The sequence below is a fragment of the Rhinopithecus roxellana genome, chromosome 1 (assembly GCF_007565055.1).
Source record: "Rhinopithecus roxellana isolate Shanxi Qingling chromosome 1, ASM756505v1, whole genome shotgun sequence".
NCBI lineage: Eukaryota > Metazoa > Chordata > Mammalia > Primates > Cercopithecidae > Rhinopithecus > Rhinopithecus roxellana.
In genome coordinates, this window is record NC_044549.1 from 158,708,329 (window position 1) to 158,732,145 (window position 23,817).

The 23,817-nt window shown below is 40.7% G+C and overlaps 1 protein-coding gene across 3 annotated transcripts in view; it reads right to left on the bottom strand.

Moving 5' to 3' along the window:
- TGFBR2 (transforming growth factor beta receptor 2) overlaps window positions 1-23,817 on the bottom strand; it is an 86,664-nt gene that overhangs the window by 36,334 nt on the left and 26,513 nt on the right. For 2 of the 3 annotated variants that reach the window (XM_010354469.2, XM_010354470.2), the window contains 2 exons: window positions 12,773-12,941; window positions 7,284-7,474 (listed from right to left, as the gene is read on the bottom strand). In XM_010354469.2, the coding sequence (XP_010352771.2) occupies window positions 7,284-7,474; window positions 12,773-12,941 (360 nt within the window). Of the gene's footprint in view, window positions 1-7,283; window positions 7,475-12,772; window positions 12,942-15,195; window positions 15,221-23,817 lie in introns of those variants that run through there. The other variant, XM_030932625.1, reaches the window with a different exon arrangement.

Here is a 23,817-nt window from a genome sequence, read left to right on the forward strand (position 1 = left end):
AGACCCCTGCTCGGTGTGCTTCAAAGTGTCCTTAAGATCAGAGGCAAACAAGTCTTCAAGAGGAGAACACCTTTCTAAAACAGAGAACCAAAATGAATGTCTCCCGGCTTCCTCATGAAGATAACAAAACAATGCAGTGAACGCATTCTTTACAGTAAACAGATCACATTGATTCACAGGACTCCTTATAATGGAGAGCACCTCAATAGGACTCAGGTGGAGGAATTTTCAGGGAGGAGACTACATGACGTTAGTACAAAGCTCCTCACTCATCTGGCTAAGATAAGAATAAGAAATTTGAATCTAGTGGAACAGTAATAACTATTTACAGTCAAAATTTATTAAGTGCTTGCTCTGTGCCAGGTGCTGTGCCAAGTTCTCTACATAAATAAATACATTATTCTCAAAATAATCCTATTAAAAGTATTCTTTATTTCTACCCCCATTTTTCAGAGAGGAAAACAGGTGAAGTAGTTCTCCCAAGAATCAAGAGCTTATACAAGGCTGAGCTAGGATCTGAACACAGGTGATCTCAGCAGGGAAGCCACGCGCTCAGCCCTGCCCTCTGTTGTCTTCCCAACAGATGAGCATCTTACTGGTCATCGTTTGTACACATCGTTTCTCATGGACATGGAAATAGTGTCAGCCTGAGGTTGTGCTTCTTGCCAAGGACATGCTGAGTGGTGGGTCTGGGCTGCTGTTCAGTAAACAGAACAGGTAGCCTCTTATGTAAGGTGTACGGCCTCCCACAGGTTAAGACTGATAAAAAAGCAAACACACCACCCCATGGGAATGTGGAAGGGTAAGGGTATTCCTTCTATAAGAGACAAGATTATCTGGTTCTTCTATGACTCTCCTGTGGACAAAAAGTGAGGAACAAACTATGAGCTCTTGGAAAAATCCCAGCTCCTCTCTGGAGACCCACTTTTTTGTCATTAAAATGAAAAGTCTGGAGCAGCCAATTCACAGGTTTCACTTCATCATAGAAATGTAATGATTCTATGAAACAAGACAACACACCTGAAAGTAGTTAGCACAGGTGCGCATATTCGGAGTAGGCTGCAATCCAAGGCAGCAATCAACACTATGGTTGTTCTATGAGTTCCCACAGCCTAGGCCATGGGCTTGCCACCACCTTGCCTACATTTCAACTGGAAAAGGGGTGGGACCCTGGTCCTGCAAACAAATTACTGAAAGTCCAGGACTTGGGTCCTTTCCTACATGGCCCCAGTGCCTCTCATTTTCTAGAAGAAGCAGTTAAGTTCTAAGTTAGCAGGAAAAGCAGAATGGCCAAGATCCAGACATTTGGAAGCTGGAAGTGGTCCAGCAGCATGCCTCCCTTCATCCTCCTTGGCTTACCATCTTGTTTTCCATGTACCCACCTTCAGCAGATAATCTTAGCAAACAACCCAGGAATGAACTGATTCAGACCAACTCTTCTTAGCACCACCCTATTACTCTCCAGGGCTTTCCAAGGCCACCAAACATCTCCTCTATAGATCCAGTTCAAAACAGGATCTTGTACAATGCATCTTGAAAACATTCACAAATGTCTTCTTGCTTTGGGAAATATTAAGGGAGAGTCCCACAGATAAACTAATACAAATACTACAAGCTAACATGAACATGATCATAGAAACAAAAGAAATGCCTACTGAAAAGATGTCTGATTTTCTCCACATTAAGATCTACACCAGAACAACGTCTGTGGAGTATATTTAAAAAATAAACCTTATTGTCACTGCTGAAAAACACCCACATGCCACTGGAGAGTTCTATCACACAAGCTGACTGAGTAAAGTATATTTAGCTGATTTCCAAATGACCAGGCTTTAAACCAAATTTATTCCTCATGGGCCCATTAGCTCAGGGAGTTACTAGCATGAAGTTAATAAGACCTCCATCTCTGGTTCCATCCCTACCTGGTGAGTTCACACCAGTGCTTCTCACACTTCAGTGTGAAAGAAATCACTGAGGGCCTTGTTACAGGCAGATGCTGATGCAATAGGCCCCGGAGGGCCCAAGGTTGGCAGTTCTAATAAGTTTCCTGGTGATCCTGCTGCTGCTGGTCTAGACAATTTCAGTAGCAACCGTTTATACCATTTAGAAGAGGTATGTGCCTTGGCATAGAGTGTTCTCCTTAATCAGGGTAAGAAGGAGTAAGAAAGGATGCACCTACTGTGTGCCAGCCACTGTGCTGGGTGCTCCCAAGCATCATCTCCTTATATCCCACAACAACCCACAGGTACCATTTATCAGCACTACTTGACCAATAATGGCGCAGTCATTCAAAGGGAAGGCCTTGTGGCCCAAAGCAAGCTTTCCATGGAAAAAATGAAGAGGGAATGAATCCCTTTGGCAAGTACAGAACTGCGATTACCCTAATCACTGATGTGAAAGGCACTTGTGAGTTGTTTCAGTTTTATTTAGCTGCTTCCTGCTGTGATTCTGAGTCAAAACAGGAACAACGTGCCTAATTTGTAATATTATCCAACAATGCCAGGGATGTGGTTAGCTTTGATTAGAAATTCTAGACTCAGCATGCTCCTCTTGCCTCTGTGAAGGCATGTGGAGAAAAAGAGAAACTGGATGAAAGAGGGATTAAAGCAGAGTGAGCCCCTCCAAAACCTTGTGGTGTGATATGTAGGCATCCGAATGCTCGGTTTATGCACCACAGTCAGCACTCAACTACAAAACCTCAGTGTGAGAATAGACCTAAAGCTACACAGGCCTGGTTTCCTGCATTCAGACAAGCACAAGTCACCAGCCCTCTATAAAAAACCCAACTACTGCTAACAGCTAACAGTGACATGTCAGGCAATGTTGCAAGCACTTTACATGCATTAATCTACTCAATCCTCACACCACCTCCCACCTGCTTTGTATTTCCATTTTACAGATGAAGAGACTGAAGCATGGAGATGTCAAGTCACTGGCCCAACATAGCAGAGCTAATAAGTTGTAGAATAAGCCTTAAATCCAGAAGATCTGGCTCATTCTTGAGTATTACACTAGACTGCTTCTCTCTTACCTAAACCAGCAGAAATCACCTCTTCGCTCAGTGTTCTGCAAATTAAATGTCTCACTGTACTTGGAAACCATTTACGAAATGAAAAAAACTGAGTTGTTGTGTTTGATTCTTACAGGTTCAGTGAGAGATCAATAACCACATCATGTCTTTGCAAAGTGGGGATGTCATCTGCAAGTAAACAGGGTGGCTACTTGCTCAGGATTCCATCCTCTCCTACCTCCTGTGCTGCCTTCAGTCCTGGTGCCCATCAGGTCTCGTCTAACTGACAGCTGTCACCAGGGCATCCATCATGACCAATTCAAACAACTTCTCTTCTGATTGGAATTTTATATGTTGGTTAGTACAGGGATAGACTCTGATTTCCTTGGAATTCTACACAAAATGTTTTGGCAGGAGGGAATCTTCAGAGACTGGGAGGGAAGCATGAATATGAGAGAACAGTTGTGCGGTGCAGACCCAGCCCCATTCTAGTTGTTTCTTGACTCGTGCCGGCCCTTGGTCACTGTAGGAGGCACGGGAACTGGCACTAGGCCCCACTGAGGGATTCCAGGGTTAAGGGTAGGTACCCGGTTCAAAGAAAAAAACAGCAAGGTTTCTTTAACTCTTTCATTCTAAAAACCATGACCTCAGTCCTCTGAAGAACTAGCTTTGATACTCACTCGTTGTTCGATCATGGACAAAGTGTTAAATTTCTCCAAGCCTGGTTTTCTCATGCATAAATAGGGATATTAACAGTGCCTACCCGCATGGGGTGGCTATGAGATGAAATGAGGTCATGCTTGGAAAGGGCTGAGCTCCCTGCATAGCAACAGCGTGTTTTCTCTGAATATTAACTATCATTAATAGTATCACTAGAAATAAAGATCCATACTTTAAAAGAAAATCTTGTGGCTCAATCTTTTTTTTCTTACATATTAAAAAAGGTAGATGTACATAATTATCATTGTGTAGCTGCAGATCAGGAACTTGCCAGTAAGAGTACTGTGCTACTAATAATATAGCCACAGTGCACTTCATAGCTTTTGTGTTCACTACCTTGTTGGACTTGGAGTAGAGAAATCAACATTAAGAGTTTTCATTCCGGCCAGGCACGGTGGCTCATGCCTATAATCCCAGCACTTTGGGAGGCTGAGGCAGATGGATCATCTGAGGTCAAGAGTTTGCGACCAGCCTGACCAACATGTTGAAACCCTGTCTCTACTAAAAATACAAAAATGAGCCAGGCGTGGTGGCAGACGCCTGCAATCCCAGCTACTCAAGAGGCTGAGGCAGGAGAATCACTTGAACCCAGGAGGCGGAGGTTGCAGTGAGCCAAGATTGCACCATTGCACTACAGTCTGGGTGACAGAGTAAGACTCTGTCTCAAGAAAAAAAAAAAAAAAAAACAGTTTCCATTCCTTGATACAAAGAAGAGATGGTGGCAATAAGAGGAGAAATGGAATACAAAATGTTGCTCCTAATGTCTGCTGTTTTAGGTGGAAGAAATACCCCACTACAGAGAAGAGAGATGCTTAAAAAGCAAACACCGCCCCCGCCCCACCTCCTGGAGCATTTTAGAAGACTCTGAAATCACTCAGACATTTGAGTCATCAGTTGTGAAAGGCTTCCTGTACTGTACAGTGAGAAACTGTGTTTATGCTTATTATCTCACTTCATAAGAAAGTCTGAGAATAAGAGGAAAAACGAGGGATGCCCATGATGATCACCTGAGTTGAAATACTCTGAAAATGGAAGTCATTAGTATCTACAAGGCTTATAGTAAAATATAAAACACATGAGATATTTTGACAAAGATATTCAATAATAAAATACAGATCCAACTTGTAGGCCATTTATCAACTTTTGTCCTTTTGGAGGAAATAAACTTGTCTGCTGTAGAAAAGCCAGTATACAAAAGGAGAGAAAAGTTTTTTCAGTGCCAGTAAACGTGCCTGGGTATTCTGCTATTAGAGATTAATTCCTTTGGCTTAGGCTAGGCCTTCTTTTAAAAGGTGAACTACTTGAAGAAAGCTGACGTGGTAAGTCAGAATATCAGGTGCTACCATGTTTCATGTGATTTAATCTATTTAGATTTCCGTCCTAACTCAAATCACATAAAGAACATGAGGCCAGGCACAGTGGCTCATGCCTGTAATTCTAGCACTTTGGGAGTCCGAGGGAGGTGGATCACCTGAGGTCAGAAGTTCGAGATCAGCCTGACCAACATGGTGAAACCTCTTTCTACTAAAAATACAAAAATTAGCTGGGCATGGTGGCACATTCCTGCAGTCCCAGCTACTCAAGAGGCTGAGGCAGGAGGATCACTTGAACCTGGGAGGCAAGATCGCACCATTGCACTCCAGCCTGGGTGATAGCATGAGACTCCATCTTAAAAAAGAAAAAAAAAAAGAAAAGAAAAGAAAAGGAGAGAAATGGACCATTTATAGGATGAGAACATAGGAAGAAAGAGTAACCTGGAAAGTGTTGCCCTGACAAGATGTGCATGCCTGCCTTCAGTTCACTGAGAAGTTGGCCTGGGGGAAGTTGGACAGGAAGAGAGGAAGAATGGTAGTAGGTGAAGGACACAGGAAGAGAACAAGCTGGATCTGCAGTGCTACTGAGCACCAAACACGAAACACGAGGACACATCTCTTCTCGCAGGTGGAATGCACATGGACACAGAGATAGGGTGTAGAGCCAGCACTTGTGTTTCAAAAAGATTTTTTAATTAAATCAGACCTGTTGTTGACTAAACTAACCTTTCCCTTCCCTGAATTTGCATTCCTAGAACCATGAGAGTACTATTAATATTTATTTACACTATCACGTCGGTAAAAATTGAAAGACTTATCCATCCCCAGTGCTAGAGAAGGTACATGGAAATCCATATGTTCACATCCTTTTCAGGAGGAGAATAGTTTAGTAGTGCTTATTCAAATTTAAAATACACATACTTGTAATCTAGAAATTTCACTTCTGGCAATCTGCTTTGCAGAAATATTAGCACAAATGCATGAGATATTTTTACAAAGCTATTCAATGTAGCATTAAGTGGAAAAATGGAAGATAATCCATCAACAGGGACATGATAAGATCCATCATGGGAGATAATATGAAATTTGAGACTAAATTAAAAGACGTACAGTATATCTATGTGTTCTATCTTGTTTAGAAGGAATTGTAAAAGTGGTTGGGTTTAAAAAACATTGCAAAATAATATAGTACGATCAAAGAGTTGCACTGAAAGATGGATGACTGGATGGAATGGATGGAAGGATGGACAGATGGATGAAAGCAGGGAAGGAGAAAGGAAGAGAGGGAGTGACTGGGAGAGAGGACAGAGTGGAAGATAATATGAATGAATGATAGAGACATGTGTGCATCTAATACATTGTCAATACAGATGATCTGTTGCAGTGGGAGTGAGGGGATGAGGGAAATGTACTTTCATTTTTAATTTCCACACACTGTTGGATTGTTTGAAATTTTTGATGAAGAGCATATAATACTTTTATAATTAAGCTACTGAATACTCTTCTTATTAAAAATTGAGGGAATAGTCTACGCCTTCCTTTCAAGCTGAGTAAACACTGAACTTCAAAGATGAAGGCTAGTATCTAATCTACTCTTCTCCTGACTTCAAGGGTAAACTTTTTATTTTACCCTTTATCCAAGGGTAAGCTTATTATTTCCTCTCTGTATTTCAATTTTTTCTCTCATATGGGATCAATGACAAGTACCCCAAAGACAAACAAGTACCCTAAAGACAAATCCTGGGACTATGTACAAGAAACGACTTCAGTTATAAAGAAAGTCCTCCTCTAAGATTAAACAACCCCATCCAAATCCTTAGAACAATGGTTACCAAATTTTAGCTGCACCAAATTACTGGGAGGGCTTGTTAAAATACAGATGGCTGTGATTCACCCCCTATGTTTCTGATTTAGTGGGGCCTGATAATCTGCATTTATAACAGGTTCCCAGGTGATACTCATGTTGGCTGCTCAAGGGGCTGCATTTTGAGAACCATTGCTCTAGGTGAAAGAAACTATTTGTCAAAGACACATAATAATGTTTGCCCCAGTCAACCATATTGGATGAGAACCAGAACAAACCCCGCTACTCCCTAAGCCCGTCTTTCCACCAGCTGAATGGGCTCCTAATCCACTGTATGGAATCCACCACAGGAGGAATGTGCTCTATGACACTGCAAAGGATGCAAAAAACTGGCACAGATGTCAGATCCCAGACCCTTAAAGAGAAGAAAACTCACCTTCTGAGAAGATGATGTTGTCATTGCACTCATCAGAGCTACAGGAACACATGAAGAAGGTCTCACCAGGCTTTTTTTTTTCCTTCATAATGCACTTTGGAGAAGCAGCATCTTCCAGAATAAAGTCATGGTAGGGGAGCTTGGGATTATGGCACACTGTCTCTAGTGTTATGTTCTCGTCGTTCTTTCTCCTAGAGTGCAGAGATTCATTGGACGCAAGGGGAGAGGGAGAGAGAGAAAGAGAAAGAGAAGAAATGAATAATTTGGCCTCCAGTCAGAAAGGCAATCTGGAATACTCTTCCTTCATGAAGTTGTTCCTAACAACGGCAGCTGGTTCCTGTTCTCCAGCATTCGCAGGCTGTCCTATAGTCTCCTCTGTTTTTCTACTTTTTTCTGTTTTTCCTTTGTTTATTCTTGGAACCCATTTGTGGTTATAAACATCACCTGGAGCAGACAGCGTTCCATGGGGGCAGTCCTGGTGGAGAATTTTACACATTTAAGTCTTAATTAAATCATTAAAGGGGAAGACACGGAAAAAAAGAACATTCCCAGGTACTCAGGATAATTTTAAATCTTCCATCCTGAATGTAATGCAAACCTCACATCACACCCCTAGTTTAACTGGCAAAATCTGTCCTGTCTAGCTATACTGTTTTCAAAGAGCATGCCTGGGGAAATAGTCACAGTTCCTCTTTTTTTGTTTGCTGGGCCCCAGAGCATTGCGTGTAAAGGGTATACTCCTTGTCAACAGCTGGTTCTGCTGAGAAAAACGGGAAGAAACATCCCAGATAAAGAACTGCAGTCTTTCCCAAATTACAGAAAGGAGCCATTCAGAAAAATAAATAAATAAATAAATACATGAAACGGAAAAGGATTTCAGGGTGTTCTTCATTTACAGTTCAATGAAATATTTTATGCTGTCATAAACTAACTACTTTTACACTTAGTATCCCTTCACAGCACATATTTGAAGACTAATTTAGCCCAGGGCTCAGAGAATTTCTCACATAGAATTTTCCCTGGGTCCTAGGAAATGCTCAATTGGCTCTCAGGGTACGTTAGATTTTTAAACAACATGATTAATGCCCACTATTATAATTGAACAAAAGAACACTTTGGCTCTCTTGGAAAAGGGCATCACCTCTCTATCCAGCTCCCTCTGCTCCCTCATGAACAAACTATCTTGGATGACTGTCCAACAAGGTTAATCTGACATCCTCCCTTTCACCTCTGTCCTTTTTAGATGCAAAATACCTGCTGTCTTGAATTGCATTCTCTCTATCTAGAGAGGGAGCGGAAGGAAGGGCTAATTTGGACCAGTCAGTTTTGCTAGAGTAATCTTCTATGAAGATTCTGAGTGCACACATGAGCCAATGCGAGCATGTACTCGCTCACCAATTTTCCCCTAATCCTCCCTGCCCCATGCACAAAGGCTCACTGGTCACAGCAAGGAAAACGGAAGGCAGGCTAGAAGCAAGAAGCAGCTAAGACACAGCTTGCACCTGTAAAAGATGTGGGGCCATCCCCATGAGAGAAAGAGCAACTTTGACCAATACCTCCTTTTTAATGCTTAAGTCAAGGACACTTAAGGACAATCTGTTGTCAAAGAGATACGGGCAAGGGTATGGGTGAGGACAGCCCAGGCAGGAATGGTGCCAGTGTTGACATCCATGCAGCCCAGAGTTGACTCCAGTGGAGGTACATGTGTCTGTTTGCGAAGGGGCTCAAGGGCTCTGCAACTAGAATTCCGAAAGACACAAGAGGAGCAAGGCTTTGCTAAGTTGGTCCCTGCTGTGACAGGAAGAGTGACAAGCAGAATAATTGGTTGAGGGTGGCTATCAGGACACCAAATGAAACTAAATGAAAGTTGGCATAATCATACAACAAATCACGTATATTTAGAAATCTACCCATCCTAAACCCCAAAGCTACTGGACAGTCTTCAAATCAGCTGTAGTCATGGAACAAGAATACCTTCCTCCCTGCCCCCACAGTTGTGCGTGTCTGTGTGTAGGTTGTTTTTGGTTTTGGTAATAAAATGAAGGTACGCTGTGCCCACGGAAAGGCATGGTCCCTCTTCCTTGTGATGCTTATAGAGGCCAAAGAAGGAACCGTGAGCCATGAAAGAAAGCTGCTCTATAATTATTGGGCAGCTCTTCCAGAGCCTCTGGTTTTCCACCTCTTAGCTACTTAGAGAACTAAAATCACAGAGAGAAAACAACTGTAACACTTGAGACCCGGTAAAGTCCTTAACTGCCTTCTCCACTCACTCCTGTAACAGCCAGGCACAGCTAACTTTTCAAACCCTTTTCGGATACAGCTGAGCATAGGAAAGGTAAATACAAAGAAGTAAATACGGACTTTTTTTTGTCCCACAACATTTACTCTTAGCCATTGAAGAGGTTATCAATTTCCACTGAAAGAAGAACCAACATGATAAAATTAATTTTGGAGGCTGAGCACGGTGGCTCATGCCTGTAATCCCAGTACTTTGGGAGGCCGAGGCAGGTGGATCACACAGTAAGGAGTTGGAGACCAGCCTGGCCAACATAGTGAAACCCCATCTCTACTAAAACTACAAAAAAATTAGCCGGGTGATAGTGGTGTGCGCCTATAATCCCAGCTACTCAGGAAGCTGAGGCAGGAGAATCGCATGAACCCATAAGGCGGATGTTGCAGTAAGCCAAGATCATGCCATTGCACTCCAGTCAGGGCAACAGTGGGAGACTCCCTCTCAATAATAATAATAATAATAATAATAATAACTTTGGTTATAAAATATTTCTATCCTTGGAAGGAGCTTAAGCATTTTACATGGAATGGGCACACAACTGACATTAGTTAAATGAATGAATGAACGAATGAATGAATGAATAAAAAAACACTAAAACTGATAAAAAAAAAAACTGATAAAAAAAAAAAAAACACTGAAAGCTACAATCATAGTAGAGCCTTTCGGTTTCCACACTGGCTATTTTTACAGTAGCCTCCTGTCTTAGTTTAGGTTTCCCAGAAACAGACCTTGAGGCTGTGAGAGTTCTGTACAGGAGGTTTTTGGAGATGCATCTGTAAGGGACTAAAGGCAGCAGTACTGCACACAAGGAAAAAGCTAAACCATAATGCAGGTTGTAGCAAAGGCCTCAGTGAATACCTTGGAAGCTCTGAAAGTGAGATGGTCCTTCAAAGATGTCCCACATTATGGCAAAATAACCAGGAATGTGTTTCTCCGCATCAACTAGCCGTGGGATGCTGGATACCCATGAAAAGTGTCCAACGTGAATGAAGCAGCTCCCATCACTGGAGGGAAGACTCAGCAGTGAACCTTCAACAGCCAGCACCCCCAGGGAGTGAGTGCCTTGGTCATGTAGGAGGATCAAGGAGGGCACTATAGCATCCCCTACACTTCCCCTCCTCATTAGCAACACCCCTGGCTTCACAGGAGAATTTTCTTTGGCCAAGACAGGTCAAAATAATGTTCACTGTATTTACCCTTTATAGCTGGGACACAGAAAAAACAGGGAGGCCTCCTCTCTTCGACATGCTCACATTTTTTTGAGGCTAGCAAAGCCTCTATTCTAGAGAGACTTGATTCACATTCAATGATTTGGGCTTGTATTACTGGTCAGAAAAACAAAAATCTTAATTAAAAGAGCCTTTTTGGGTGGCAGAAGTAAGCGCTCACACCACCGTAGATATTTAAGAAACCACGGAAGGAAGCTCTGAGGCCATCTAGTCTGGTGTCTCAATCTTTCCTGCATTCTATTTGACACATGGTCATCCAGCCTCTCCTGAACTTCACTTGGTGCTTACAGAAAAGGAAGCCTGTTCTGCTGTTGGGAAACCATGATTGTGAAAATGTCTAAACTTATGCTGAGCACAAGTCTGCCCTCTTGCAAATGTTATGGATCCTCCCTCTACCCTTCAGAGTTATGCAGAATATATTTATTATATTTTCTACCTGAAAGCCTTTCAATTTCATCAGAAGAACCCATGATCTCTCTTCACTGCACTAACCACGTCTAATTGCCCAGGCCATTCCACAGACAGCATGATTTCTAGGCCTCTAACCACACTGGTCCCTTTCCTCTGAACACGCTCTTTGTCCAAATCCTTTCTCTGAAAGCGTTACCTAGAAGTGGACATGGACAGGTATCACATCATATTGGCAAGTATGTCATGATAGGTCTTTGCTGTTAACATTCCTTCAGTTCTTAAGAAACCAGTTCATCCCCTGGTATGTACAGAAATTTGTAAAGTTTCCAGATCTATTATCAAGGCTAGTTTTACAAGGTCTGCGGGTCTCAAATGACTTATTCCCAAAAAAGGGGGAGAGATATTTGGATTTATATTCTTGTTTGTCAACTAGCCAGAAGCCACATAAGTTACTTTTTAAAAAATGGTCAATAATTATTGAATTAATGAATTTATGTACTTTTGCAAAATTGCAACTCTTCTAAAGATCAAGGTCGTTTATTTCTTGTTCATGCTCACAATCTATAACCATGAATTAATTCAGATGATTCATGAGTATCCACTGTGTATGTATAATTACTATTTGAGATGTGTATATGAGTTGGAGGTAATGAGAGAGAGAGAGAGTAGAAAATGTGATCCAATAAAAATACATAGTTCTGGTCGGGCATGGTGGCTCATGCCTGTAATCCCAGCACTTTGGGAGGCAGAGGCGAGCGGATCACCTGAGGTTGGGAGTTCGAGACCAGCCTGGCCAACATGGTGAAACCCGTCTCTACCAAAAATACAAAAATTAGCCAGGCATGGTAGCGGGCACCTGTAATCCCAGCTGCTCGAGAGGCTAAGGCAGGAGAATCACTTGAACCTGGGAGGTAGAGGTTGTGGTGAGCCAAGAATGTGCCACTGCACTCCAGCCTGGGTGACAGAGCAAGACTCCATCTCAAAAAAAAAAAAAAAAAAAAAAAAAAGAAAGAAAGAAAGAAATATGTAGTTCTGAGCCGAGAAATCAGTCATATCTAGTCCAATGGTTATATGAATGATATAACCAGGATTTCTGACTGAAAAAATAGGTCGTTTTTCTGGTTCTCCAAGTAGATTCCCCATTTTTAGCAGGTGGTTGTCTTTTCCAACAGCCAACCTTTCATCACCTCTTCTTCCAGACCTGAGATTGCCTCAGGAGAACAAAGCTCCTGGTCTCACTGTGGGGTACTCAGGAGGTGTCGGTTAAATGACTACTAAGTGGCAAATCCCTCTTCTTGATACAAGAAAGAGTTTCCAGATTTATTATATTAAAGATCGTTTTATATACCATGACATACCCACATAAATGTACACGTACATGCAGAGAACACCCTAGAAACTACATTTAATAATCGAAAGAGAGATGGTCTAAAGGAAAGGGAAATGGAACAGGTGTTTACACTTAGGGGACAGAGATACACTGACTGTGTGTACTCTGAGAATACACTATGTAAAAAGGGGAAAAGAAAGAATAACTTCTTAAAAGGCTCTCTTACCATACAGCCACACAGACTTCCTGTGGCTTTTCACAGATGGAGGTGATGCTGCAGTTGCTCATGCAGGATTTCTGGTTGTCACAGGTGGAAAATTTCACATCACAAAATTTACACAGTTGTGGAAACTTGACTGCACCATTGTTGTCAGTGACCATCATGTCATTGTTAACTGAGGAGAGAGAAAGATATATTAAATGATTATCCAACTGCCAGGCAGCCTGCCAATGAATTCCTGAAGATGTTATGCAATTTCGAATGAACTTGATGTCATGGAATGAATGGGAAGAAAGGCAAAATAATTCCTTCACATAAGATTAGAACTCCCTCATGTCTGCAATTTGTAATAAAATCCATTGCACGGTGGTGAGGGGTTGGGGTGGTTGAGTAGCCATTTGCTTTTGTCAACAGTTGTCATAAGGCTGACTTTCTACAAAAACCTTATCATTCAATAAAGAAACCTGGATGGGCCCCTGCATAGTACGGAGTGCTGGGTCCACAAATAAAAGTACCCTTAAGGAAATTATAGTTTAGCTGGGTGAATAAGACAGGAAACAGACCAAGTCAGGGTGACCCAAAATAGAGGGCAGTGCAGAGGATGTGGGAGCCAGGCGAGCATCACCGCCCAGCTGGGCAGGGAGGTTACAACCTCACAGAGTTATGAAGTGCCACACAAAAGGAGGAACTGTTGGTGGAGGCACAAGACTTTACCACCATCTTCCTGACCTACTCCTGAAAGAGCTATAAGGGTCTTCTTTTCAAGGGACTAGTTCTACTGACTTCTCTCTGTGTTTGACGGAAATCAATTGATTAACCAACACTTACCGAGTGCCTCCTAGACACAATCCCAAGCATTGGTGAGGCATTGGAGTATGATCACAGCAAATAAAAGCTGAACCCACCTAAGGATCTACCTTCCGTACCTCTCCCTTACCACCACCATGGCCAGCTTCCTGCCCCTTTCTGGGAAGAAGCCAAGTTCATTCCCTCCTCAGGCCTTTCACTTGCTATTACCTTTGTTTAGCTTCCTGTCACTTTTCTGGTCTCTGATCAAATGCCACCCCTTCATGCTACAGCAACCTGCAAGTAACTACCACAGGACTCTGTTTTATTGTCTGCACAAACTATCTGCATCACATACTTGCTAATAATCTATCCACAAATATGTAAGCTCCATGAGACTTTCTCCACCTCATTTACCTACTATATCTCCAGTGCCAAGAAGAGAACCTGTCACATAGAAGGTATAAGAAATGTTTATTGGATAAATGAGTGAACATAGGATGAATACCAGGAGTCCATGTTTGGCCCTTGATGCCAAGTAGGATAGGATATAGAGCTTCTTTACTCAGATTAGAGAGGAGTGTGATTATAAATGTGATATTCATTCCCATTCATTCAATAAAATATGGAAGACAGACTATTCTTTGCCAAATACATGCTGCAAGCTAGGGGCAGTTTAAATAAAGGTATAACACCCCATTCCCCATTTTCTTCCTCAATGAGATGGTGATGATGTTAACTAAAGACATTAGTTTGGACAGTCACTGAAGTATGATAAGGCTACTAGGCACTCAACCAGCAAACATGAATTAATACTTACATGCTAGACTAAGAAATATTAAGCACTTAGACCGAAATGGGGCACTGGAGGAGTTGCTGGGCCATAGAAAGTTGTGAGGTACTTTTCCAAGGCATAACCCTTAGAAAGGCCTAAGCAAAGCCTCGTGTTCCCTCTGCTCTTGCCTAGAGAGGAACACGTTCAATGCCCTTCCACAATCACTCTCTGTCCTGTGAATTTTAGGTTTCTGTCTTAGATACTTTGTCCTGCAACTGTCTTTGTAGCTTGGGCACAGCACCTGTTTCCTGGGTCTCTAAAAATACAAAGATATATAAATTTAAGATTTGCTTTCTTGTGGTAACAGTAAATATAGAAGAAAAAAAATAAAGCCATTCATCCCTCTCGGGCCTCAAGTTCATTTCAGGAAGTATATTTTTAGGTAACAAGCTATTTTGAAATTCTCAGTGTCTCCCAGACCAAGAGCTCTATGCTTAGCTAAAAATATAGGCAGAAATGCTCTCTGAACTGTGTGTGAAATTTGGGAGAAACACAACAATGAACATGTATTTTTTTCTAACATGGTTATATTTGGATCAATTTTTGAAACAACTAAGAACGCTTTAGGTTTCTTTAACATTGTTCAAGCAAAAAAAAAAAAAGTGAAACCACGTTTTGTTTATTTCATACATATATATTTTTTGTATAGGTTATGTTTTGGACAAGCACATATTTGCTGATTAGGAAGGTTTGTTGTTTGTAAATATAAAATCAAATTTCCATGACTTGAAATTCAGCCTCCCAACATTTTAGAATTTTAGCTTAGACTGGTGGTTATCAACTTGGAGAGTATGTTGAAATCAATCACCTGAGGAAATTTAAAAAACACTGAAGGGGTCCCCACTCCCAGATAGTCTGATTTAATTTTTCTGGAAGGTAACTGAGGCATCAGGATTTTCAGAAGCCGCCCAGATGATTCTAATGTAGAACCAACGTTGAGAACCCTGACCTATAATTAGTTGAAAAAAACACAATAAGTAGCAAACAAAACAGCAACCCCCGACCCCCACCCCAGCACCACAAACACATATACAACTTATGCTGCTGAGGGGACAGCACCTGGATAAAGCTGGAAGAAGTTCCCTTGTGAAAAACATGCCCCTAAGGAGAGGTGATTAGCTCTTTCACACCTCGGATAGAGAGAAATTCTTCTCTGTGCTGGTCAGTCCTTTTCTAGCAAAACCTTAGAAACATGAAACGTGACAGGAGTGAGCAGTGATAAGACAGAAATGAAAACAGATGAGATGGGTGCTGGGAGCAGTGGTGGCCACAGATGCGCTGATAAATGCAAGCGGTTTAAGTCTGATGCTTGCAGAACAAAATCAACAGGGAAGAGAAAAAAGGACCATTAAAAGAAAGAAAGAGAAAAGGAGAGAAAGGGAAGGATGAAGGGAGAGGGAGAGGAAGGGAGGGAGGGAGGGACTGAGGGAGGGAAAGAAAGAGGGAGAGACTGGGCAGAGAGAGAGAGAGAGAAAGAGAGAGAGAAAACGTCCACCAATTTGCACAGCTCCAGGTACACCACCGTAATGGGTCCCCTGAGACATACAATACGTGTTACTTTACGGGTAGACCCACCAAGAGAAAGCCTCTCCATTGAATTTTGAAGAAAAGCCAAGCAAGCAACTGTACTGCATACAGACACAGGCATATGCGGGGAGGGGCAGTGCACAATAAGAATTTGCACATGCTGAGCACCTACCGTATACAAGGAAAGTTGCCTAAGATACAGCATATCATTTCACAAGAATCCAGCCAGGGATGCCACCTTTTTTTCCTTGTTACAGCAGAAGCTACCAAAAGCTACCACTGCTTCAGCTTAACCAGAGTTTTTTTCCAAAAGCCTGTATGCAGGACATGTTCACCACCAGCCAGCGACTCCCTATTAGTTAACCCTAGGAGACTCCCCAGCTTACAATTCCGGGCAGCCCTTGAGGTCACATACATTCCAACCTTTGTTTTAAACCAGTATTCTTTTCCTCTATGTGACATAGGCCCTCAGGTCCTTTTATGCACACCATCGGTACTTGTGGGATAGGTAGTTAAGTTCGGAGGGCAAAGCTACTCTAAACCTTTGCTGGGGTCACCTAAGTTTGATAAAAGCCTTATGAACACATTTTGGAGTGGGGGAAGATAAACAAATACAAAATTTGCAGGTCATCTGAGAAGGTCCGCAGATTCTCTCAGGCCCATAGGATCCAGTTAAGGCATCCCAAGTCAACCCCAGAATCCTCAAGAGTCACTAATAACATGCTTAGTAGTATACTGCTGGTCAGCGTGGGATGAGGGCCAGTGGGAGGGGAGGGGAACAGTCATTTGTTGCATGGGACATTGCATCTGTGCACTCCAAACCACAGGAAAAGATGTTACCAGTCATGATCTCACATATCAAACATCTCCTTATGTTTAATACATAATGTTTACAAAGCCAAAGGCATGGGAAGGAGACTAAGTATATACACGTGCATAGTTAGAAATAAAGGTACTCCTCTAAACAACAATACAAAACCCACCTAATTAACCCTATAGCAAACCCTAATCCAACTTCAACATTACTTTTAATCCAGGTTGTTAAATTAGTCTAAGTCTCTTTAGTTAAGATATTCTCATATGAAGGCAGTATATAGTCAGCTTTCTGTATCTGTGGGTTCCACATCTGTGGTTTCAAGCAACCGTGGATGGAAAATATTTTTTTATAAAAATAGATGGCTATAGCTGTACTGAATATGTACAGACTTTTTTTCTTGTCACTATTCCCTAAACAACACAGTATAATAACTATTTACACAGAATTTACATTGTATTAGGTATAAGTAATCTAGAGATGATTTAACGGATATGGGAGGATGTGCATAGGTTATATGTAAATATTACACAATTTTATATAAGGGAGTTAAACATCTGTATATTTTGGTCTCCTCGAGGAGTCCTGGAACCAATCCCCCATGGGTACCGAGAGATGATGGTACTTGGATTCATTCCTATAGACTCTCCGTGAGCAGCTAACCATCTTTGGAGAATTTTCTACCCCAACAGGCAAATTCGTTATTCATAAAGTTCTCCAGAAAGAAGTTCCAATAAGAATATCTGTCACCTAGAAAGCCATCCACTAAAGGAAGTGAACATGCCTAGCACCTATCAGCATATGACAGTATCACATGGCCCATAATATTTCACTTCTCTTCAAATAAGCCCATGAGTAATATCAAAACCTTCACTCTAGGTCATACCACCTTCCCCATTTTATCTCACATTTTCCCCACACTCACTGCCTACAGACAGAGGTTCCAGGTCTTGAGAATATGAATTGCCTGCTTAGCTGTGTCTATTTCTGGAACTGTACTATCATCTTTGAGAGTCAGATGAGCAGCCTAATAGGATTAGACTTATTTCAGATAAATATTAAAAATTCTGAATATGACCTTAGTCCAAATCTTTGAAATAGTGTCTATTATTAGCTGAACCATTAGGTAAAATCTCAAAGTTTAACAATAATCATAAACACTTGTCAGAAAAGCATTCACGTATCATTGAATCCATGCATTTGTGTATCATTGAATTCATGTATCTACCTACTGTTGTTTTCTGGAATGATTTTTGTGGGGGGAAACTCAGAAATTTATTTGTTCTACAAACACCTGTGGATGTCTTGCTTAGTGTTATATATTCATTGTAAGACCACTGAAATTGACACAATTAAATGTAACATCTCAAAGAATAATCCATGGAAACTGGTGAATAGAATTTATTGTTTTAGAGTACTGCTTCTTAAATATTAATACACAAGTACTTTGGGAATATTTTTAACCTGCAGGTGTAGCATAGTGGTATTGTGTGGGCTGGCAAGTCTGAAATTTATAGGGCAGACTGGCAGCCTGGGAACTCAGGCAAAACTCAATGCTGCAGTTTTGAGGCAGTATTTTTTCTCTGGGAACCCTCAGCTTTTGCTCTTAAGGCTGTTCAATTGATTGGATGAAGCCCACTCACATTATAGAGAGTAATTTCTTTTACTTAAAGTCAAATGATTGTAGCTGTTAATCACATCTACAACATACCTTCACAGCAACAATGAGATTAGTGGGTATCAGGACCTAGTCAAGTACACACAAAACTGACCTTACGGATAGGAAGGGAGCTGCTCCCTGGGTGATATCGCATTTGAATGGGAAGGCTGTGCAGAACCCAGTTTTTAATAATTGTTTCCCCTTCTCCGCTCATTTTGGAGTTAGTGAAATTAAATACCTATTCTTCACCTTTTTACAGGCATTTCTCATCTTCCAGTTCTTTCCATATGCTTTTCTCTTGGGCCTGACCTCTTAAATGATTGCAAACCCAGAGGCCCTGATCACCATACGGGCCCAGAATTGAAAGACGTGTTCTCTGAAAGGAGGTTTTTAATTGCCTGCAGCATTTCCGAGTCAGATACTGAGGCAGCCATCTGGCAGAAACCCGCTGTGGCCTGTGATGCTGGCAAAAGCAGCTCTGACCCTTGAGACAAGGTGGGACAAGGCTATTGGCTAGTCACACACTTCCTCCCACCCAGAACAAAGAAGCAAGTCGAGCAATCTGGGAGGATTCCCTGTATAATTCTTCAGGAAAGAAAGACATCCCCTGGCCAATCAGATACCTTGGCCAATTACTACAACCAACCAACCACCCAAACACCTTGTGATTGAGCCAAAGATAGGAACATTTTAGAAATATTTCTTTTTGCTGAAAATCTATTGCACACTGTAATTGGAACTTCTAATACAATACCTTCTTTTTAGTTTTTAAAAATGTGTTTGAACCCTAACGCTTTATCTAATTACACCTTGAGAAAAGAGAAGTGTGGGGCTTTCCTTCAAGTGACAATCCACATGGTCTCTGGGGTACCAATACCAGAGAAACCATCATTTAGCTAACAGGGAGACTATAGTGTGTGCAGGAAGAAAACAGAGACAAGTGACCTGAAGGCATCGATTCACCTTCTTATGCAAATATTTTTGTTGTAATAATACTTTAAAACCTTTCAGGGATGATGTAATTAATACTGTAAAATCTCTGTGAAATGACAATGCCTTACAATTCTTGCTTTTAAATAGTAAGTACTCAATAAGTGCCAGAAGAATTAATGCCATTTAAAATCATTATTAATGCTTATTGGAAACATATAACATATCATGTAAGTTCTCTACATTGTGTTACAAAAAAATGTTACTTTAAATATTACTTCCTGACCATGCCACTAGAGAATAAGCTCTAAAAGTGAAGCATGTCAACCTCATTGCTAACAAGAGAAATGCATACCATATTTCACATAACGCATATTGAAACAGATCAGTAAGTCAGATAGCACAGTGAGCTGGGCAAAGTATGGGGAAACAAACTTTCTCATAATGCTGGGATGTAAACTGGTATAACATCTCAGGAGTATGTGTTATTGATATCAGTCAGCACTGCAAACGCAAATAACCTTTTGCCTAGCACTTTCACTTCTAAAAATTTATGATATTCATTGATAAATTCACTGCAGTGTTGTTTGTAAGGACAAACAGGTTTTTTTTTTTTTTTTTTTAACCGTTCATCAAGAGAAGAGTAGTAAAATAAATTAGACAAATCCAAACAAGGAATACAATGCAATGACTAAAAAGCAGGGGACAGCTCCATGTGGCTATCTTTATAAGCGTTGAAGCCCAGGCTATAACATTCAAGAAGAAAAGCAAGGTAGAGACTAATGTATAGAGTTACTTGGGCTGGGTGTCTTCTATTGCCCTTAGTTCTTCACCCTTGGTCGCTGGACTCTCTGCCCCAGGAGGCTCATCTTTATGGACTACATCAACCAGCTCTCTTGTCCTCAAGCTTCTATTAAGTTTGGCCAATGGGTAGACCCAGCGGTATACAAGGGAAGCAATGAGGAGCACATTTAGGGTATTTGTGCTCTGGCTCCCTCTCTGTGAAAAATTCTGTGGAATTTTTTCCAGCTGGCTGAGTCCTTCACTTGGAGGTCACAGGTTGTCTCTCAAGACATTTCCAAGATTTACTTCTTCCCTCTCCTTGCCCCTTTGTGCCCAGCAAGTCAACATAGCAATTACTAGTCCCAAGTTTCTGCACTATGCTTTCTCCCCTTTTGTGGTGGTTTCCCTTGACTCTGTCCATACCTTTGTAAGTTCTTCTTTTACTAAACTCTCCTCAGATCTTCCTAATTTGAGGGTGCCATCTGTTTGCAACTGGAACCCTGGCTGATACACCACCATTTCTGCTTTGTTGTTACTGCTTTTTAAAGACAATACACACACACACACACGTGCACGCACACATGCATGCTTATATATGTAGACTGTCTCTGGGAGTAGATGCAAGAACATGAGAATCAAACATTATTTGGCCCTGTAAAAGGAAAATAAATGGGTAGAAAACTGAGGTTGAGATGCACCTTTTTATTTCATACCCTTCTGTCATTTTTGAATTTTCTATTATTTTTCTGTACTTAAAAAAATGTTTTCATTATAAATAAGTAAATGCAAGGCAGATTCTGTCATGGCAGATGCACGCAGCTTTCATTCAAGTGACAGCCCCACATAGCCTCTGGGCAGCAGGATCAGAAGTGGAGAAACCATACCTAATAGGGAGACCACCATGTGGGCAGAAAATAGATAAGCTCAAAAGCATCAATTTTCCTTTTCATGCACACGTGTTTGTAATACTAATAATGTTTTTAAAACCTTTCATGAATGACATAATCAATACTCTAAAAATCTCTTGAAAGAGTAGGAAATAATTCTAGTAAAAAACCTAGCAAGAAAATATATATACATACACACACACACATATACATATATAGGTTTTTTTTTTTTTTTTTTTTTTTTTTAATACTGAAATTACCTACCATCTGGCCAACAATTAAGGAAATCAAATGTCTGGGATACTGTCCACACAACAAGAGATCAGAAACAAATACCAGGTTGGTCCCTACCCTCCTGTGGCTTATATTCTAGTTTGAGAGGCAAAATTAACAACTGCTACCTCATGTGAATCAGTTTACTTGCCTTTAAATGCAAACATGAGGTCACAAATGGAGACAGAACTGATACAGGAAGTGTGTGTGTGAGCGTGTGTTTTTATGCATTTATATGTGTGATTTCCCCGTTTGGACTTGTTCAGTTGAGGGAATTTAGCTTCGTAGGTTTGAGTTTCACTAGCATTTTGGCTCAGTAATTTAGTAGTTTGCTATGACTGCTTTAAGAAAACTGCATAAACATAAATTTGTATTTACCAAACAATTAAATTAAGGGATTAAGGAATGATTACTTGTGTCTCCAAGGAATTCATGCAATGAGGTACTTTAAATCAAAATCTTGGCTGTACCTTTAAACTCAAATTTTTTAAAATGTAATTTACAAGGAAGTTTTTTAGTCTTCTACAGAATGAAACAAGCTGTAGCTCAACGGAAAAATAATTGGCTTTCTCCAGTGACAAACATAAAATAACTGAGCTGGAATTTCAATTGCATCCTTTCCTATTTATTTAACACTTACTAACCCCAATGACTCCAAATAAATCCTAAAAAGGCAAACTCAGTTTTCTTGCTTTCTTGTATCGTTGAAGAATGAAGTACAATTTGAGTCCCCCCAACACTTGCTGAATTTTCATTGATTTTTCCTTTTTTCTGTTTGTTTTTGTTTTTGTTTTTAGTGGCAGGGGACCTGTCTGAGATACAGGCCACATAACAGGAGACAAAACCTAAACATTTAAAATGACTCTTGCAGGTGGAACTATCTACACATCATTGCCAAAGGCAGTATTTCAGAATTCTAGCACTTGTGGCATATTCAAAAAGCTGAAACAATTGGAGCTTTCTCAATCATGCTCTTTCAGCTCTAATAGGACTCATGTGAACAAAATACATTTCTGAAAGCTGGGGAGAAGCAAGCTGTTTATAGTAAATACTGTCATCAATACATGAAATTCTTCAGTTTTTCATTGATAAAGCTCACTTTAACAGTGCATTTACCTGGCAAAGACTGACCGGAGGGACTATGAGATGAGTCAAAAACCAGAATGTAGGGTTTGGGGCTGAGAAAAAGAGGAAGCCAGTTGAAAATGTTAAGCCATATAAATGTAAATGGTATATCAGATCAAGTTAAAGAGTAGAATGGAGCACTATTTCATGAACTGTCAAAACAATAACTTTATGCCTCTGCGGAGAAGTGCTTTAAAATTGGTACTTTACCTAAAGTGATAGCAACTGAGAAAACAATTCTCCCTCAGTTGACAGGACTTGGTGGGCTGTAGCAACAAGGAAATAATTTATTATTAAAAATAAAAGACGATTAACTCTCTTGGTGACAGTCAAAACAACATTGGTAAATAGCACAGTCTGATAGAGGCAAGATAATGATAAATGACTGATGGAGTTTTATAACATTCCAATTCAACTAAAATAATTTGTTACTTACCAGCAAAATTAGTCCATATAAACGAAAATGGGCTGCTCTCTGAGAGCCCTCATATTTAAACCCTTGAGGGAAGGGAGGACAGGATAAGACATGGTCCTTTCCTCAAGATCTTCAAGTTCTTCTAAGGAATTTTTTAAAATGCATGAAATGATTTTCATCAAAAGAGCTTTGGAAATAAGAAAGGTCTAAATGAAGATGTGCTTTTTAATTAAGTTATTCATTTAGGATTTAAACAATTCTTTATCTCAAAGTGCTGAGGCAGCTTAATGGAAAATGCAGAAACTAACACAAAATCTGGTAAGAACAGATTTTTAAAAGGTAGTGACTATTAGAGAATCAGAAAAATCAGCCCCTGAAATGAGCCATTTGCCTCAACTAAGCATGGAATTTGGTCCAAGTATCAATTTCCTGTGAGAGCAGAATTTTCACTGATAAATTTCTCTGTGGAGGCTTTTGCTCCATTTTTTCAAAATATGCCGCGGGGTTCTTGTGCATGCCTGGTACCTGAAAGGTTTTTCAATTACAGTTTTATTAAACATGTGAAAATATTGGTCAAAACAGATGATTTCCATATTTTCTCTGGAAAAGGGCCAGAGTACTACCATATTTGGGAAAGGCATCCCTTTAAAAGGTACTATAATGAGGTCCAAGGCGCTTGGTTTCTAACAACCAAATAACTTGGGCACAGGCTGAGAAGCTAAAGCAGAAATTGCTACAGTGGGTACAAGAGCTGGATACAGAGCACAGATGTGTTCTGTTTGGCATGAACTCTTCTCTTTTTATAAACCAAGTTTTAAAATTCGGAGATTCCACATGCAAAGCTGGTTTTCTAATTCCACTTAAAGAAATAAAGGAGACTTGGCAACAGTGGGTCCACATCATCCCATGACAACAGTCAGCTGGCTGTGAGCTGTGACGCTCCTCTTGAGAAAGTGTCTGTGTCCTCAAATTTGCCTCCTCCCTGTCACTCCTTCATGTCACCTACTCCCCTGCCA